The sequence below is a fragment of the Mobula hypostoma genome, chromosome 20 (genome assembly GCF_963921235.1).
Source record: "Mobula hypostoma chromosome 20, sMobHyp1.1, whole genome shotgun sequence".
NCBI lineage: Eukaryota > Metazoa > Chordata > Chondrichthyes > Myliobatiformes > Myliobatidae > Mobula > Mobula hypostoma.
Genome location: NC_086116.1, coordinates 58,500,950 through 58,518,243, shown reverse-complemented (window position 1 = coordinate 58,518,243; position 17,294 = coordinate 58,500,950). Strand labels below are relative to the sequence as shown.

Here is a 17,294-nt window from a genome sequence, read left to right as displayed (position 1 = left end):
GTCGGCCCAGATCAGAGGTGATTGCCGATTGCGTCGCCTCTGATCTGGGCCGACAATTAAGTGCCGGGTGCACCTAATTAATTAGCATGTTTAATTCAGCTTTTTCTTAAAGATGTGCTGTGTGCCTCCTGGCTACCGCTGTACCCCTGCATTCTTCACGGATCGGTATCGGTCGGCGGCCCGGAGGGTGGGGGCCACTGCACCACCCAAACTCCGACGACTCAGCCTAACACACCATCATCAGTGTGCTCGGCAAGCTGTCTTCCCGATTCCAGTAAGTGATACTACACTGTACATACATTATTTCTACTTTATATAGGCTGTGTATTTTTATGTGTTATTTGGTATGATTTGGCAGCTTCATAGCTTAAAGGTTACTGGAGAGAGTGTTTCTGCTGAGAGCGCTTCCACGAGATTTTCGCTACGGAGAACAGTGCCGGCAATGATTGTGGAAAAGTATTTCTACTTTATATAGGCTGTGTATTTATCATATCATTCCTGCTTTTACTATATGTTACTGTTATTTTAGGTTTTATGTGTTATTTGGCATGATTTGGTAGGTTATTTTTGGGTCTGCGAATGCTCACAAAATTTTCCCATATAAATAAATGGTAATTGCTTCTTCGCTTTACGACATTCCGGCTTACGAACCGTTTCATAGGAATGCTCTACCTTTGGATGGCAGGGGAAACCTGTGTTTCAAAAATGTATCTAACACCCTCTTAAATACCTCCACAACCCTCTGGGGCAGAGATTGCTGCCCTTGCAAGAAGAAATTTAAACAACAGCTCCTTCCTTTGTAAATTTAACCTCTTCAGGACTTCCTCACTGGTGGAAACATCCCAACATCTATTCCGTCATGCCCTACAGGATCTTGTATGCCTCACATTCTTCTAAAGAATGACTACAGGTATAACCTTTTTTTTTAACCCTCATCCTAGGAATTATCCTAGTGAATCTTTTCTGGACTGCTAGCAAATGTGGTTGTGTCTTTTATAAGGTGACCAAAACTGTATATGGTACTCCAGGTAGAGCCTCACCAACATCCTATACAGCTATAACAATATTTCACTTTTTAATCTCCGTTCAGCCTGAAATAAAGGCCACTGTTATTTGGCTTCTGAACCTGCTGCCATACTTGGATCTTAACTATTATTTACGCATGATAAGATTTAGATCCTTCTACACCATACTCATTTATTCCTCTTTGATTCCTCTCACTGAAGTGCATGACTTCACACTTTCCCACATTAAACTCCATTTACCAAATTTTAGCTCACCCTATATGAATCTCCTGCAGAGTACAAATGTCCTCTTGGCAATGTGCCCTCTTACTTTTTTGTATAATTGGCAAACTTGGATAATTTTTACGCTGACTCCTCCAAGTCATTCATATTGATGGTAAATAATTGGGGATTGCAAGTTGATCTTTGAGGTACTTTAGCTAGAAAAATGTTTCTTATAATAGTTCGACTACAAAAAAGATCACACCTACTGTGTTACATTTTGATAAATGTGAGAACTTGGAATGCATCCATAGGAGATTCCATGCTTAAAAGATAGTGTAATTATCAGGACACAGGGAAATACAACAATCTTCTGAGTACCTCACATAAATGCTACAGACCAATCAGTCTACGCACATAAGGGGTTGTTCTCTTTATCCTTTACACCGAAACTATCTAACACAAAAAGTGCTGGAGGAAATCTACAGGTCATGCAGCATCTATGGAGAGGAATAAACAGTTGATATTTTGGGCCAAGGCCCTGTTCCTGATGAAGTCTCTGCCCAAAATATTAACTGTGGATCAAAGTGAGTAACGGGAATGCAAATAAAGTTGCTATTAGGGTTTACAGAATTTGTCTGTAAAGTGAGTTCTTCTCAACACAAACAGCAGCCCATTTTATGCAAGAAGATTCCCCATTATTTTATTGAATGGTGGAGCAGAATCAGAGTTGTAAGTTCTGTTACGTTAGTAAGCTCAAGTTTCCTCCTTTGGATTGAGTGGGCTACATCTACAACAAATCTGAACCATAAGCCAGGTTTGGTTCCTGAGGTTAGTTGCATTCTTCCTAAGTACATATTTTGATGGTAGTGTTAAATAAGTTATTAACTATCAAGAACTTTCTCTTAAACAACTAATAGGGCTCAACTGGAACTTTGAAAAGAGGCAGAGTTTTACAAAGAAATAAAATATTGCATTTATACCTTTGCTGTGAAATCTTTCATTTTGCACTTTTTTGCTGCCGAGCAATTCACCAGCAAATTGTTATTTGACTTTTAATGTTAAATTCTCAAATGTTGTGATTTGGTATTTATACTTGATCTATGTGAATAATATTTTGATGTGGGTAACTCTAAAGTATACCCATCTGAACATATGATTTATTTAACTTCTCTAATTTTGTAGGACACAGTCTTTCAAAGTACATGGAGAAAATTGAAGAGTTAAGAAGAAGTAAGTGATGGTTTTCACTCCTCCCTCAAAATGCTCTTTGTAGATATGAAATAGTTAAAGTATAAAATATTAAATGACCAATATGATATAGTGAGAATGTGGAAGTTGTTACCAGAGGGAGTAGTTAAAGTGAAAGATATGGTTGCATTTGGGGTGGAGGGGGAAGGGGAGCACAGGACTGACCAAGCATGTGAGAAGGAAACATGAAGGTTACACTGATAAACCTAGATGTGGAAAATGAAAATGAGGTTGGATTGGAGCAAAAATGGTTTGGACTGAGTGACTTGTTTGGGTGCAATGTGTCCTATTTAATATACGGACACTTGCATTCTTATCCATATTAAGTTGCTCCTAGTATGCAGGTAAGTGGTAGAATCTGGAGGAGGTTTATAGGAATGTGGAGAGGATGGAAAAATGGAACTAATCTTAAAATGGCTATTGGGTTATTTTGATGCATGCAGAAACTAGTGTTATGTAGGAAAGTTAAGAAATAAAAACCGTCAGAGACATTGCTCCTGTTCTGCAACTTTATCTTGCCCATCCAATTATATCAGAGAATATTTCAAAACCATTCACTTCAAGCTTCTGATATTAATTGTTTTGAACATGTGCTTGACTAGGTTGCCAATAGCCCTGTATTACTTACCATCTGTTTAAAAAGAAATTGGCTGCCTTACAACATTGGATGATGTGTTTCCCTCATAATTTTCATGACCTAATACCTGATTGGCCGGCTGGTGGTAGAGTGGCATCAGCGCCAGACTTCGGAGCGAAGGCTCCCGAGTTCAAATCCAGCCAGCTCCCTTGCACGCTTTCCATCCGTGATGGGTTGAGCGTCGAGCCAGCAACTCAGCCTCATAAAAATAAGAAAGCCTGCTTAAAAAAAAACACCATCACAATGACGTCCCAATGACTCCACTCAGAGTTAAGGGCTTTCTTCTTCTTCAATACCTGATTACAAAGATGCAATCCCAGACTGACTTGAACTGATTCATCCAAGAGACAGTATTTGTGCCAGAGTAAGCCAACTGGTACTCTTAAGTTTCCTTGTGAGCTGCTGGCCTGTTGTTGCCCTGTGAGGTAATATAAATCTCTTTCAGCAGTCTTCCCAGCTGGACGTCTGGCACTTCCACCTACAGCAGCTTTGATATTGGGTACAGAGCCAACCCCTAGTTGCTAGATGTGAAGTACTACCATTTAATTATTACAGATGATTTGCAGGAGAGAGGAGAAAAGGAGTGAGGAGGATGCCGGGGAATGAGGAAAGAAGTAGGAATGGAAGTGAAATGCAGTGAAGAGAGAGGGGAGGGGAAGAGGGAGGAATGAGCTGGGAGGAGAAATGGTAGCAATAAAAGGTATAACAGCCTGTTTAAAATAAACAAAACTAGAGTTACTGGAAATTGGATGTCCAAATAGAAGACAATGGAAGTAATCAGCACATCAGGAAGTACTGATCGAGAAAAGAAGATTTAATGTTTCAAGTCAACATTCTTTCATCAGAACTAGGAAAAGTGAAAGCAGGCAGAAAATAGATACAAGTTGAAGAAATTCCAAAGGTGCACCAGAAGAACTACCAAGACAGTCAGAAAAAGCAAAGAGGGTTGAAAAAGGTACTGTTCCATGGAGTTCACAATAATAAAGAAGGAGACAGGTGTAACATAGACCCATACAGGATCCCATTTACCAAACTTTTGAATTTTGAGGGGATTTAAGAGTTAATGAGGTCACAGATTGGGCAGGCCTTCGTTCAAGGAAGAAGCCAAGGAGCATTCAAGAAACACTACAAACTAATGAATTAGGTATCTTCCTTATCATGTTAAAATGTACAGTGGCTTTACAAAATATGGACATGAATATAACCACGTTAAAATGCAATGGGGAAAAGGAAATTATATGACACTCTAAACATCATTTTTCACTTTGTATGATGTATCAAATGAATTGCTATCTAGGCCCAACTAATGCTATATTGAGTGAGAGTTACTACCTGTCTATGCTGCTGGTGTTTAGGACAGCATGAAAGTCCTCCAACTCTGTCTTTGGTCATCTTCTCTATTGTGCTCCAAGTGTGGTTCAGCATCCCTTCATCGTGCTTTTCACCACCGTCAGTTATGCAAATTTCAGGTGGAGACTCAGAAATAGAATCACACAGAGATGTAGATTCCTCATTATTGTTTCCATAACAATTTTTTTCTGACCAGTTCGTTAGACCTGAGCTGAACCTCCATACCTGGAGGACTGGTGGACCACTCTTAGTCTGGCCTCTACCCTTTGCCCTGTTGGCATGGGTGACCCTACCAAGGCCAGGCACAAGGCCCTGACTCCAACCAACATAGCTCTCTGGGTCATTCAGGCACACAAGCCTCCAAATCGTACGACAAGGTCATGGCCCTCTTGGAGGATATTGAGTGATAGAGGACACGTATGCATGTGTAGGATGCCTAACGCTGTTACTCATTCATTAACTGTGTAATGTAGCTGTTTACAAATTGAAAATTCCCATTTAAAAATTTCAGAAAGCCATTTCTTTCTGAGTAGGCTTGATACACTGTGGCAGCACCATATCTGTCAAAATGAGTATCAATTCTGATTTCTAGGAGTTTTAAGTAACTTTTTTGTTTAACTTCCCGTGGAATGCCCAGGTGCTTTACAAAAGGTAATTTATTACGATTTGTAAACTTGTACAAGTAGTTTCCTTTCATGAAAGGAATTGAAGATGGATTGTGAAAATTTGCTAGATTTTCTCATGGATAAGTGATATAGCCTGCTTTGTTAGTTCAGGTAATTGCACTGGTCAGCACAGTACTTCACTGTGTCGAGGGTAACCGGAGTGTTTCATGAATAGATTTAAATAAATGGCCCTTTAGTTGTACAAGATAAAGCCATTGCATATAAAAGGGTGTGTATAAACTTAGAATGACATTTTGAGTGGATGAGTACAATTTCAGCAAATGTAGGAAGTCCCAAAACTGATGCTGGTGTAAATAAAACCAGTGAATTTGGTGTTTATTAGCAGAGTAAAGGTAGAAAGTTATTTTTAATATAAGATTGATCGAAAATAAACAAATAAAATATGTCAGCAATCAACCAAGAGGGATCACAAAATGACAAGAAGCAAGCCCAAGGTAAGAGAAATCTTAGCTGCTTCAGTTCTCATTAATTTAAGTGGTTAGATAATGCTTAATTTTAAAGGTGTGATAATACACTCAGGTGAACTAAAGTGAAATGTGATCAGTGAAATTTATTTTAATTTGTATGAAGGTGAGATTTGTAAAGACAATTGTTTAGACTGTGAAGCCCTAAATTAAGCAGAATTCAATGTGTAAACCGACACAAGAATTGGATGAAGTTCTACATGGATCCATTTTTGGGATAGATTATTTAAAGTATTTCATGACTTGGTATAAATAAGGCAAGAATAGACTGTGGTATATTCAAAGGAATCTTTTTAGGCATCCATTAGTCTTGTGAGACCATGGATCTGCGCCTGGAAAGTCTTCACTCTCCAGGGCGCAGGCCTGGGCAAGGTTGTATGGAAGATCAGCAGTTGCTCATGCTGCAAGTCTCCCCTCTCCACAACACCAATGTTGTCCAAGGGAAGGGCATTAGGACCCATACAGCTTGGTACCAGTGTTGTCGCAGAGCAATGTGTGATTAAGTGCCTCGCTGAAGGACACAACACATGTTGCCTCGGCTGGGGCTCGAACTCCCGACCTTCAGGTCGCTAGTCCAATGCCTTAACCACTTGGCCACATGCCCATGAATCTATTGAAACAAAAAATGAACAAATCAGGGCTGATCCATACTTACAGGAAAGATGTGGAGGGTGAGGATTTAGAGAAGGTACAGATGAGGTTTACTAGGACGGATTGGAGAGGATTAGCTTAAGGAAAATCTGGACATACTTGAATTGCCTTCTTTCACGTGATGGGAGCTGACAAGCAACCTGTTAGAAATATATAGAATTATGTGATGAATAGATGTGGTAGATAATCAAAGTCCTTTTCCTAAGGTGAAAATGTCAGATACTAGATGGTATAGGGTTAAGGTGAGAGAGGGAAAGTTTTAAAGGAAGTTCGAGAGACATCTGTTTTTTTTTTGTAAATTCTGAGTCTGAGGTGCCTGGAATACATTGACAGGGGAGGTAGTAGAAGGAGATATAATAGCAATGTTCAAGAGGTATTTAGGTATGGAAGCTGCACAGCATTGAACTGCAAACCCTACAGAGTATAGTAAAAGCCACTGAGATTATCTCTGGGGTCGCCCTCCCTTCTATTTGTGACATTTATTGGGAGCGTTGAATGCAAGCAGCCCAAGGTATTGTTGAAGGTCCCCACCATCCATCCCACAATCTCTTCGACGTTCTACCATCAGGAAGGAGGTGTAAGAGCATCAGGACTAGGATTGCTAAACTGGATTAACAGCTTCTAACCGCCAGACTCTGAGACTAATGGTACCCTGCCACCACTAAGGTCTCATCACTAGGTTAGTGAGGTTTACTATTTACCTGTGCTGCACACTTCACATGCACTTTGAATTATATTTTATTAACTTAGTTGTAGTAATATTTTGTGTTATGTTCTGAGTGTGATGTATGTATTTTGGGTGCACTCTGGTTATTTCATTTTGTTGTATATATGTATGTACAGTCCAAAGACAATAAACTTCAACGTGAACTAGAATGAAATCGAGGGAGGTGGATCATGTGCAGATTGATGCAATTAGTTAGATTAGCATCATGGTCAGCACAGACATAATGGGTGAAAGGACCTTTTCCTATGCTGTACAGGCTGATGTTTTATGAGTCTCGTCTGTTAAATGGTTCGATATTTTCTAAACCCAATTGTGAGGAAGAATTATGTTTTCTATAAGTATCTTGGGAGTTTTCAGAATTATCTCTTTATTTTACAGCATTTGTTTGCTATGTGTTCCCAAGGTTTGTACTCAATTGAGAGGTTAGCAGTAAGTATATTTAAAAGGGTCATTGAGGTTGATGGATCTCAAAGCTGACAGATGATTAGAAGTGGATTGAAAACGTTGATATGTCTAATTAGTAGAAATGTAATTGATAAAGCATTTTGTCTCAGTTAAAACAAATTTTTAGGAATTGACCAGGATGCTGAGAGATTTGCCAGCAGCATGACATCTGGATTGTAGATGCCATCTGGTACACTTTAAACACTGTGATGCATACAAAATGACTTTGGAAGTATAATCTGTATACATTTTGTAACGTAATTGTCTTAAATTCTCATACTTGAACTATTTTATTTCCTTTATTTTCAATAGATTATAGATATAAAAGAGATGAATTATTCAAAAGATTGAAAGTCACTACATTTGCCCAGTTGGTAAGTGTTTTTTTTTGTAAGTCATGAGCCAGTAGGCCATTTATATAATCCAATACCTAGAGAATTGGGTCTCAAATTGTTTTTACCAGATGTCCTTAATAGTAATTGAAATATATCATTATTTTTTCTAAAGTCACAACCGTATTTTTGTAAAACATGTAATTCTGTTAGTTTAAAATCCCAGCCTGAAATTTATTGAAGATGAATGAATGAAGGGGATGGAGTTTCTAAACTGAATGCGGCATTTACTAAAACCCTAAACGTGGTTTCTTTTAGATAGGATACAGATTTTGTGCTGTTTCCTTAGAAATGGCAGTTGTGATTGAAGGATGAATATTGATGAATATAGATGAATATGAATCTCAGACAGTCATCTCAGATCTGAGGTAAACACTACAAAGTGGGGAATACTTTGCAGTTGTAATCTAATCTAATTTTTGCAGTTGTAATCCAAGGAAATCAATGAATGAGTTGAGTTTAATTTTTGATTTATGGTATCTGAATTCCAAATGAAATATGTGTTATAATGCAAAGTGTGGTGTGAAAACCTGTTTCTTTTTCAAGTCCTGATGAAGGGTCTCAGCCTGAAACGTCGACTGCACCTCTTCCTACAGATGCTGCTTGGCCTGCTGCGTTCACCAGCAACTTTGATGTGTGTTGCTTGAATTTCCAGCATCTGCAGAATTCCTGTTGTTTGCGTTTTTCTTTTTCAATCTTTTTTTATTGAGTTTCAAATTGATGAGTATAACAATGATACAAAGAGATCGGGATTACATTAATAACAGTTAACGTACACAGACGCAGACTCCGAGTAACATATTTAATTTAAACCTCCCAATCTCTTAATAACTGAATATGAAAAAGATTCAAAAAAGAAGTTTTTACCCCCTACACTAAAAACACAACAAAATAAAGACTGGGCTGCCATATTTCATCGGTTAAGATCATTATTAACTCCGCTCCTCTATACACAAACAAAAAAGTTATTAAAAAGGATTCGGACAAGCTCAGCTTACATCATATGAAAATGTTGAATAAATGGCCTCCAAGTTCCTTCAAATTTAACTGAACGATCGGTGGTACCACTCTTAATTTTTTCTAAATTTGAACATGTTATAGTTTGGGAAAACCATTGAAATGTAGTCGGGGATTAGAATCTTTCCATTTAAATAAAATGGATCTTCTGGCTATTAATGTAACAAATGCAATCAAACGACAAGCTGAAGGGGATAAATGACTAAAGTCTATTATAGGTAGTCCAAATGTTGCAGTAATAGGATGAGGTTGTAAATCAATACGCAAAACTACCGAAATAATATCAAAAATGTCTTTCCAATATTTTTACAAAAGAGGGCAAGACCAGAACATATGTGTCAAGGAAGCTACCTCAGAATTACATCTGTCACAGACAGGATTTATATGACCATAAAAACGAGCTAACTTATCCTTAGAAATACGGGCCCTATGAACCACCTTAACTTGTATCAAAGTGTGTCTAGCACACATTGAAGAAGTGTTAACTAGTTGGAGTATATTCTCCCATTTCTCTATGGGTAAAGATACCTGAAGTTCTCTTTCCCATTCATTCATAATTTTATCAGACATACCTAAACGTATTTTTGTAATTAAATCATAAACAATTCATATTAAACTCTTCTGATAGGGGTTTAAACCTAAAATATTTTCTGTAATTTCAGTTTGATGTGATATTGGAAAAGTAAGTAACATAACTTTCAAAAAGTTTCTAATCTGTAAATATCTGAAAAAAATGTGATCTAGGCAAATTATATTTATTAGACAACTGTTCAAAGGACATGAGACAATTATCCATGAATAAATCACGAAAACATATTATTCCCTTCGTTTTCCATAAAAGAAAAGCTTGATCATTTCTGGATGGTTGGAAGAAAAAATTGGATATAATAGGACTTGATAGGATAAATGTATTCAATCCAAAAAATGTACAAAATTGAAACCATATTTGTATTGTATGTTTAATTATTGGATTAATTGTTTGTTTATTCAGTTTAGTGAGTGCAAAGGGAAGTGAAGCCCCTAAAATAGAAACCAATGAGAACCTCTGTACAGACTCAAACTCAAGGTTCACCCATCCTAGACATTGAATTTCATCGAAATCTTGTGTCCAGAACATTAGGTATTGAGTATTAATTGCCCAATAATAGATTCTAAAGTTCGGCAATGCCAAACCGCCATCCTTTTTTGATTTCTGTAAATATTTCTTACTTAAACTAGGATTTTTATTCCGCCATATATATGAAGAAATTTTAGAATCAATAATATCAAAAAAGGATTTAGAGATGAAGATTGGTACCGCCTGAAATAGATACAGAAATTTAGGTAAAATAATCACACAAACCAATCTTCTGTCCTTGGACTCACTTTACACCACACGCTGTTGGAGCAGTGCTTCCAGGATAATCAAAGACACGACCCACCCAGCCGACACACTTTTCGTCCCTCCTCCCTCCGGGGGAAGGCTCAGGAGCTTGAAGACCCGTATGGCCAGATTTGGGAACAGCTTCTTTCCAACTGTGATAAGACTGCTGAATGGATCCTGACCCGGATCTGGGCCGTACCCTCCAAATATCCGGACCTGCCTCTCGGGTTTTTTTGCACTACCTTACTTTCCCTTTTCTATTTATGATTTATAATTTAAATTTTTAATATTTAATATCGATTTGTACTCTGGGGAGCACGAAGTGCGGAATCAAATATCGCTGTGATGATTGTACGCTCTAGTATCAATTGTTTGGCGACAATAAAGTAAAGATCTTAATAGCATTGATTCGACCAATCAATGATAGGGACAATGGGGACCACTTAGTAAGCAGATGTTTAACATGATCAGTTAAGGGTAAAAAGTTAACTTTAAATAGATCCTTATGCTTCTTAGTAATTTTAACATCCAAATAAGTAAAATATTTAGTAACCAGTCTAAATGGTGATTGTCTATAGATTGGAACTTGCATATTTAATGGAAAAAGCTCACTCTTATTAAGATTCAATTTATAACCCGAAAAACTACCAAACTAAGCAAGTAGTAATATTACTGCAGGGATGGATTTCTCTGGATTAGAGATATATAGTAACAGGTCATCTGCATATAATGATACCTTATGCATCCCATTCCCACAAATAATAGTCATAGTCATACTTTATTGATCCCGAGGGAAATTGGGTTTCGTTACAGTTGCACCAACCAAGAATATAGTATAAATATAGCAATATAAAACCATAAATAATTAAATATTAATATGTAATGCCAAATCTATTGGGTGAATCACGAAGGGCGATTGCCAAGGGCTCCAAGGCAATATCCAACAGTAAAGGGCTTAAAGGACAGCCCTGTTTAGTACCTCAAAAAAGCCTAAAAAAGGAAGATCTCTGATTATTAGTAAGTACAGAAGCCAAAGGTGTATGATATATCAATTTAATCTAAGATATGAATTTTGGGCTAAAATTGAATTTCTCAAGGATGTTTAATAAATATTCCCATTCAACTCTATCAAACGCCTCCTCGGCGTCAAGCGAAATAACACTTTCTGGAGTTTTAGATGAAAAAATATATACAATGTTCATCAACCTCCTAAAATTAAAACATGAATAACGATTTTTAATAAATCCTGTCTGGTCGTCAGAGACAATTTGTGGCAATACATTTTCCAATCTAATTGCTAATATTTTGGAAAAAAATTTGGAGTCCACATTTAACAAGGATATAGGTCTATATGATGCACATTCAGTGGGGTCTTTATCTTTTTTAGGAATTAAATAGATGTTTCATAAAAAGATAGTGGTAATTTACCTACAAATAAGGCATCCTTAAAAATTCTACATAACCAGGGAGAAAGTAGACTTGAAAAAGATTTTTTAAATTCTACCGTATACCCATCCAGGCCGGGTGCTTTACCAGAATTCATCGACAAAATTGCTTACTTTATTTCTTCTTCCGTAATGGGTGCATCTAATGTTAAACATTCATTAAGTGGTAATTTCAGAATATTCCATTTTCTTAAAAATTTATGCATTATGGTAGAATCGTCAGGAAATTCTAATTGGTCTAAAGAGGAATAGAATTCTTGAAAAGATTTATTGTTTTCTTCGTGGTCAACCATCAAAGCACCATCCCATTTACGAACTTTAATAATCTGACATTTAGCTGAAGCAGCTTTCATTTGGTTGGCCAGTAACTTACCTGATTTATCACCATGTATACAAAATCGACTCTTAGTTTTTAGTAATTGATTTTCAATTGCGGATGTTAATAACAAACTGCGTTGCATCTGAAGTTCAGCTCTGTTTTTGTAAAGTTCCAAATTAGGAGCAGCGGTATTTTTTTTTTATCAATTTCTTTAATCCTATCAACCAATGTACGTATTTCATTATTAATTCGTTTCTTCAATCCAGCAGAATATGAAATAATTTTCCCACGGATATATGCTTTAAAAGTGTCCCATAATATCCCACTGGAAATTTCTTACGTAAAATTGGTTGAGAAGAAAAAAGCAATTTGTTCTTTAATAAAGTTAACAAAATTTAAGTCCTGAAGCAGAGTAGAATTGAACTGCCATTGTCTAGCACTGAAAGTTACATCAGTTAATTTGATTGATAGTTTTGGGGTGCATGATCAGAGATGGCAATTGCATTGTGCTCACAGGCAGTAACAGACGAAACTAACCAAGAGTCAATAAAAAAGTAATCAATTCTAGAGTAATTATGATATACATGAGAAAAGAATAAGAACTCTTTATCATTAGGATATAAAAACCTCCAAACTTCTAAAATTCCGGAATCAACTAAAAAGGAATTAATAAAAATAGCAGATTTTTTTGGAAGTACCTGACTGGGTGCAGACTTGTCCATCAAGGGATTCCAGCAACAATTAAAATCTCCACCCATCATCAATGTATATTCATTTAAATTAGGAAGAGATGCAAATAAATGCTTAAAAGAATTCAGGATCATCAGTATTTGGTGCATAGATATTAACCATAACAACTTTTTGGTTATAAAGTAAACCAGTAATTAACAGAAATCTACCATTCGGGTCTGAAATTGTTTCATAGTGAGCAAATGAAATCGAGGAGTCTATAAAAATAGAGACTCCTTTCATCTTAGCCTGTGAATTGGGATGATTTTTTTTTTACCTTTCCAAAACCTAAAAAAAAGTGCTGATTATCCTCCTTCCTTACATGAGTTTCCTGGGTAAAGATAATCTGAGCATTCAATCTATGAAAAACTTGAAAAATCTTCTTCCGTTTAATCGGATGATTCAAACCATTCACGTTTCATGAAATAAAGTTAATAATATTATTCATTGTACTTGAATAGACCATATGGTATGTAAAGGGCTAACCTTACTGCATAGGAAACTCATGAATCAGGAAGAGGGAAAAGGTTTAAAGAGGAACCGGAAGTCACAACAATTCAGACATATTTGTTGTTTCAGATCAGCTCAGATGGAAAAAACTAAACTAAAAATAGCCCCACCCCCCACCCACAAAAGCCCGAAACCTGGCCAATAGACAGCCAGAAGGCTATCTAGACACTTCCCTACCCCCATCTTTCTTGAAGGCAAGTCTCCAAAATTGAAAAGAATGCAAAATACCACCCACAGTCAAAACATTGACAGAAAAATGCCATAAAAAACACCAAACAAATGTTAAAAAAACAGCCATTTGCAAAACATTTTGAAAGGCAAAATCTTGGAAAGAGAAACAATACAATCTTATTAATATTTCAAGAAAAAAAATCAATCACCAAATCAGATTCTTAATTATTTTCTAAAACAATTGAAAATAATAAAATAATAAAGGGAGGGAAAAAAAGGAACTTTAACATAAAAGCATGATAAATATCCATACTCCAAAACAAAGTACGAGTATTATCAAACCAAGGGCAAAAATTCTTCAAACTTTAAGAGTCCAAATCTATGAACTCGTTATTAACTTATAAATCAAATGAATACAGACATGAAGAAACAGTAAGTTTATTTGACAGCTGAGATCGAATATTGATCCTCAAGGAATTGATGAGCTTCATCCTCGGATTTAAACCATTTACGTGATTTATCAGGCAGAACAACCCTTAAGCAAGCTGGAAATAGCAGAGCTGGTTGGAACTTTCTTTGATAGAGCTCAGACATCACCGGTTTAAAAAGCGATCTTTCTTGCATTACGTCAGGACTGTAATCTTTGACCAAATGAAACTTGAGGTCTCCGTGTTCAATAACCCCTTTCCGACAGGCAATTCGAATTAAATGCTCCTTGCTATGCATATAGTGGAATCAGAGTATAACAGGTTGAGGTTTCAGTTCTTTAGGGGGTTTTGCTCTTAGAGCCCGGTGAGCATGATCAAGTATAGGGGAAGTAGAAAAAACTTCAGAACCGAACACGTCCATTAAAAATTGAGAAAAAAATTTAGTAAGGTCACCATTCTCAATGTCTTCACGGAGTCTTATTATTCGCAAATTCTGTCTACAACTGCAATTTTCCAGGTCAATGATCTTAACTTTATACTGTTCCAGTGTTTGAGTGGTTGAAGTTAATTTATTTTCCAACAAAATCTAGCTTGTGGTCTCTCTGTCTGCCAGCTTCATCAAGTTCGGAAATTTGCCGCTATTGTTTTTCACTCTCTCGCTTAAATGCTTCCAGTCTCCTTTAACAATATATCATCCAGGAGCTTCGACATGGCCTCCAAAGTGAGTTGCGACTTAGGCTGTTGAGAGTCACCTTCTTTCCTTCCATTTCCATTACCGGCTTCCTTACCTTCGGCTAGTGCCTTTTTCCCTCTGGTATTCATTTCCAGCGATTAAAAAAATGAAGTTCAAGCATATAAAAGTGTTATAAACACTTTAATATAAATAGTAAAAGGATGGTGAAAAGATTGAAATTATGAACAAAGCAAAGCCAAAATGCAGCTTACTCCATCTAGTGCCCCAAGAGAATCCTGAAAATCTGTTTCATCAGCTGTAGTTAGGAAGTTGAAGGGATTCTGTGTCTTTAATATTTTTTCTTCAGGTAGTTCAGTACAATATCTTAATTTACTTTTGTAATTAACATAGGTGCTACAAGTGGCTTCTGTGAATGAGCAGGATAATGGGGTGTTTGAAGATCTACAACAGGAGGAAGGTGTGTACCGATCATCAAATGATTATAGAAATATCCACACTTAAAGGATTTGTTAAAGTTTTAGCAATGACCCTGCAGTGTTTATAACTGGAGAGTGCAGAATAATGGATGAGAAATAATTACCAAATAGAAATCTCTTATGAAACGCGAACATTCAAACCTAGGTAACAAGAGCATGAGTAGACCATTTAACCTTTTGTCTCCCTAATGCACTCCTCCCACTTTCCAAGCATTCATCATTTGCAAAATAATTTCTTTTTATTTCTGGTACTAAGTTATATTGTACTGCATTTGACACACGTTTGCTCACTCATCCAACTCGTCTACATGATATGGAGGCATTTTTTCTTCCTCCTCACAGATCAGACTCTTGCCAGCCTTGTTTTATCTGTAGAATGAAATTGCTAAACTTAGTTCACTTATTGTTATGTATAGTGGGGACACAGCACTGATCCCTGTGGAACCTCACCAATCATTGCTTGCCAGTTAGAAGAAGACCCTTTTGTTCCTACTGTTTCCAGGATGTCAAATGATTTTTTTTCTGTCTGTTCCAATATATTACCCAGTGGAGTGTGTTTTAAATTTGCATTGTAATCTCTTTATTTTGAGACCTCAATCCAAAGCTTTCTTGTTCAAAATTCAAATACACCACCTCGATTATTTCTCCACTATTTATTCTACATATTCTAATCTCCACTACTTACTGCTTTTAAATGTAGTGTTATTCCCTTCAGATTTGAATTCTGTTGTCTCTGCGAATGAGCCTGAGCTGAGTGCAATAAAGAGATATGATGATCAAAGTCCAGTGGAAAATCCACAGAAATCTCCAATAGAATTAATAAGTAATGATGTGTCAGGTGAAAAACCACTAACGGCTCGTTCCACCCTCCAAAGGTAAGAGTTCCTCTACTGACAAACAATCATGATTATATTTCTTTCTTTGTCATGTAGCGTCAGTCACACAACTTTTTTTAACAAAAGGAACAAACTTAAGCAAGTAAACAATGTTTAATTACTTTAAAATAAAAACAGTATAATGCTGGGTTTAGTTACCAGGACTATTGATATCTGAAAGGAGCAAAACCCTTGTCATTTCAGTAAGTGATTGGATTATGGTCAGTCCTACATGAAGCACAACATTGTGATTATAGTTCAGTTGTAACTAACATTACGCATTTCCTTCAAATACTTCACTCAGTTTAAAACTGATGCTAAGTAATTACTCAGAAATACCAAAAATATGTGTAAACGTGCCTTCATTTTATATTTTACAACTTTTTTTTAAATGTGTGCATTAGTTACAACTTGTGACCAGATGAGCAAACAGACAGATTTCATGATATTTTGCTCAGATTCTGGGCTTGTTTGGTATAAAATAAAACTGTTTTAACCCTTCATTCAAGTTGAAGGGCAGATATAAAGAAAATGGACATTTAGTTATTTACCAAAATTTAAAAGGCTCACCTCAAAGTTTACAATGCCAGAGGCCAGGATACCTACTCTTAGCTCATTCAACTGCTTAGTTTTCATCTGTGAATTTAGGCTAAGAACAACCAAAATCTACTTGACTGTGCACTGAAGCTGATCTTGTCATTTCTCAATAAACACAAAAGTCCTGACCCATTCAGTTCCCCTCCACCACTACCCTCCTCCATCTGGCAGAACTGGTCCTCAAACCCAACAATTTCTCCTTCAACTCCTCTTACTTCCTCAAAACTCAAGGGGTAGCCATGGGCACCCATATGGGCCCCAAATATGCCTGCCTTTTCATTGGTACGTCGAACAGTCCATGTTCCAAGCCTTCATGGGTAATGCCTCCCAATTATTCCTCTGCTACATTAACAACTACATTGGTGCTACTTCATGTACTTGTGCTGAGTTCGTCAAGTTCATCTACTTTACCTCCAATTTCCACCCAGCCCTTAAATTCACTTGGTCCATTTCTGACATATCTCTCTCCTTTCTCAATCTTTCTGTCTCCATCTCTGGAAACAAAATGTCTACCGACATCATGTGTAAACCTACTGATTCTCGTGGCTATCATGACTATCCTCTTGCCACCCTGTCTCCTGTAAAAATGCTATTTCTTTTTCTCAATTCCTTCGTCTCTGCCACATCTGTTCCCAGAATGAGGCTTTTCTTTCCAGGACATCAGTGATGTCCCTTCCTCCACCATTGATGTAATCCCTCACCTGCATCTCCATTTTCTGGACATCCATTCTCACCTCACTTTCCCATCGCATTAACAGGGATAGCGTTCCTCTTGTCCTCACTTACTACCCCGTGGGCCACATGTCATTCTCTGCAACTTCTGCCATTTTCAATGGGATTCT

General features: G+C 36.9%; 1 protein-coding gene across 5 annotated transcripts in view; it reads left to right on the top strand.

The window, feature by feature from the left end:
* cep41 (centrosomal protein 41) overlaps positions 1-17,294 on the top strand; it is a 71,928-nt gene that overhangs the window by 31,156 nt on the left and 23,478 nt on the right. For all 5 annotated transcript variants that reach the window (XM_063073031.1, XM_063073028.1, XM_063073029.1 and 2 more), the window contains 4 exons: positions 2,412-2,459; positions 7,749-7,810; positions 14,895-14,961; positions 15,696-15,855. In XM_063073031.1, coding sequence (XP_062929101.1) covers positions 2,412-2,459; positions 7,749-7,810; positions 14,895-14,961; positions 15,696-15,855 — 337 coding nt within the window. The remainder of the gene's footprint in view (positions 1-2,411; positions 2,460-7,748; positions 7,811-14,894; positions 14,962-15,695; positions 15,856-17,294) is intronic.